Source organism: Musca autumnalis, unplaced genomic scaffold, assembly GCF_047663935.1.
Source record: "Musca autumnalis isolate F117 unplaced genomic scaffold, ASM4766393v1 scaffold_3, whole genome shotgun sequence".
In the NCBI taxonomy this organism is placed as follows: Eukaryota; Metazoa; Arthropoda; class Insecta; order Diptera; family Muscidae; genus Musca; species Musca autumnalis.
The window spans coordinates 246322402-246325082 of NW_027411866.1; the positions used below are offsets into that span (position 1 = coordinate 246322402).

The 2681-nt window shown below is 33.3% G+C and overlaps 1 protein-coding gene across 1 annotated transcript; it reads right to left on the reverse strand.

Annotated features, from left to right (window-relative positions):
* Positions 1–1659: 1659 nt before the first annotated feature.
* LOC141398477 (uncharacterized) lies at positions 1660–2329 on the reverse strand. Its single transcript, XM_073975763.1, has 3 exons — positions 2270–2329; positions 1868–2209; positions 1660–1812 (listed from the first exon to the last, which is right to left on the reverse strand). Exons 1-3 carry the CDS (start codon positions 2327–2329, stop codon positions 1660–1662), a joined length of 555 nt encoding a protein of 184 aa, XP_073831864.1.
* Positions 2330–2681: the final 352 nt, after the last annotated feature.

The following is a 2681-nucleotide window of genomic DNA, read 5'->3' on the forward strand; positions in this document are numbered from 1 at the left end:
GCTAAACTTAACTAAAACAAGGTAGGGCAAAGTTACCTTTAAGTTTGAAAAATATTTTGTGTAAAATATAAAGGGTAACGATAACAAAATATATGTTTGATTCCGGCATTTCACGATAATTTGAGGTTGGCAACGCAATACGAAGAATTCAGACTTTATAAAATGCAAACTTAATTCTTTTGGTACAAAATTTTAAAATTGTAATTTTAATTTTGTAGTCCGCACTTCGAGGTCAAATAACAAGGATATTATGAGACAATTATATAATGACGAAGTCGTCATACTTAAATTAACCCCTGCAAGCAATTTTGTACCTATTCAACAAAACCGGTTTAAGCCGGTTTTGACAACTTTTGAATGCCGAAAACCGGTTTTGGAAAAATTATAAATTTCGGTTAACCAAAACCCGTTTTTTTTGGAAAACCCATTTTTTGGACACCCTTACCTTCGTTTTGAAATGACATACTTGTTTTAGTTCAATCAGCCTGTGGTTACGTACGGTATATACACTTTAAAATTAAAATAATGATTTCACACCCCATATTAAGCCAAAAAAGATCAACTTAATCAATACAATGTACACACAATTCAAATACCGATAAATCTATGATTGCTTTTACAAACAACGTCGAAAAATGAACAAGAGAAGACGAATTATTTTGCATCAAGAAAATGCGAGCTCTCAGATATCGATTCAAACCTGCGCCTTTTTGACCGGACAAAATGTGAAATGGTCATCCGCCGTACAGCCCTGCCTTGGCACCCAATGACTTCATTTATTTTCGCCGCCAGAAGATGCTGTTGAAGCGTTCAAAAACCATGTTTTGGAGGTGTCTAAATCTGAATGGAAAAAGTGCTTAAACAATTGGTTTGAGCGCAGGAAAAAGTGTATAAATCATGATGGAGACTATTTAAGAAAATAACAAAACTATTTTTGATGGTAAATATTCGCGTTTTCATTATTAGACCAAAACCATTTCTAGTTCCCATAGTAATTTGACCTAATTTTTTACTATTGACCATATCTTTACCCTGCGGCAAATCCTGGAGAGTAGGACGTGCAAGATCCGGAAATGAAGACAGGAATACACACCAAGGATCACATGCTACTGGCCTAAGAAGACGACATTGAATTGCAGGTCTACAAAAAAATCAGTACACACGAACTTTATCAAAGTAGATAAAGAATCTGCAATAGTGAGAAACGAATGATCGGTCTAAAGCAGGGACGCGCTTCTTTGCTTCTTTGTATATTGAGGGCGCCCACTGAGTTGTTTTTGCATTTGCTTCTCTCTCTCGCGTACAGTGTACGTGTACATAAACAAACGATGAATATCATGTGTTTGTTGTTTTTTTCACCCATGCATACACACATGCTTTAGTATTGATGGAAATATTGTGGGCGACACTGGTGTAAACTTTACACTGTAAAGGAAGACATGTTCTTAGTTCCGCTTATGGGAAAGATGTTCTGTGCTCAAGATCAGCCACCCAAGAAAGTAAGCAAGAAATAACTTTTTTGAGGAAATTAATCATTTACACACACATATATTTTAAATTATATTTTTACAATTTCGGATCTAAACAATATTAATTTTAAACCTTATAATTGACCCGCAATCCCAATATACATATACATAAAAATATATATATGTGTGATCATTTGGCGCGAGTGCCTCCATCTATTTGCCACATACCAATTATACTGTTTTTACTGAACATTTCAACCTTAAATGTAAAATTCATTAAGGCCAAATAAGATGGTACGTATTTATCGGTCAGTGTGAAGTTTTTCGATTCATACAAATAATCCTTAAATAAAAAAAATCATTTAAACAAAAATTACATCAACATAATTATGTTTTACCTTTTTGAATGGACACGAAGACGGTAAATTTGCAACTCTTTTAAATTCCTTGGACAAAGCTTCAATCACCTGATTATTTACAATTTGTTTGAGAAATACACAAACATTAAACCTTATATCGGCCATGTGAATAACTGTTTTGGAATTGATGGGTTTTATGTCCACCGAAATACGGGCACGAAAATTTCGACCCATATCATTGTCGAAAAGCATGCGAATTGTAATACCAAAACGATTTGTTGCCATTTTTACGAAGTTACATTCAATGTAACGCAAATGGTCAGTATACTTTACACACGTTACATTTTGAACCTCTAAAATAATATCACGACACAAGCCAAGCTGTAATAGAAATAAGGGAATTGATTTCCAGATTTGTTTTTTACAATTGAACATAATTACCTCAGATAGAGCCGTCAAATAGAACAGAACCAATAACGCGTGTTGTTTTTTGAAAAACATTTTAACAATTGAACTTTGGTGCCATTCATTAATTTTATATTTTTGTTATTGAAATGTGAAATCAATGACACATGAAATTAAATGGTTAGCATTTATTTTTAGAAATGTTTTTCATTCTATTTTTATTTTTGGTATGTGATCTGGATATTTAAATAAAGTTAATCTTGCAAAACAAATCCGATCTTACTAAAGTGGTATTTATTACACTGTGACACAAAATGGAACTCAAAGTCTGGGGGGGTGGAAAATTTCTTTTGAATGTGAAAGCCCTTGATGAGTATACTAAGAACCCAAAAGGAAATTTTCGCCATAGGTCAAGTTTCTGAGATATCGCGAGATGAAGTTTTTGATT

Excerpts from the sequence above, each read along its gene's own strand:
- LOC141398477 (XM_073975763.1), bottom strand. The coding sequence starts at position 2,329 with ATGTTTTTCAAAAAACAACACGCGTTATTGGTTCTGTTCTATTTGACG. Across the intron at positions 2,210-2,269 it reads ATTTGACGGCTCTATCTGAG|CTTGGCTTGTGTCGTGATAT; the intron begins GTAATTATGTTC and ends TTTCTATTACAG. Across the intron at positions 1,813-1,867 it reads CTTCGTGTCCATTCAAAAAG|GATTATTTGTATGAATCGAA; the intron begins GTAAAACATAAT and ends TTTTTATTTAAG.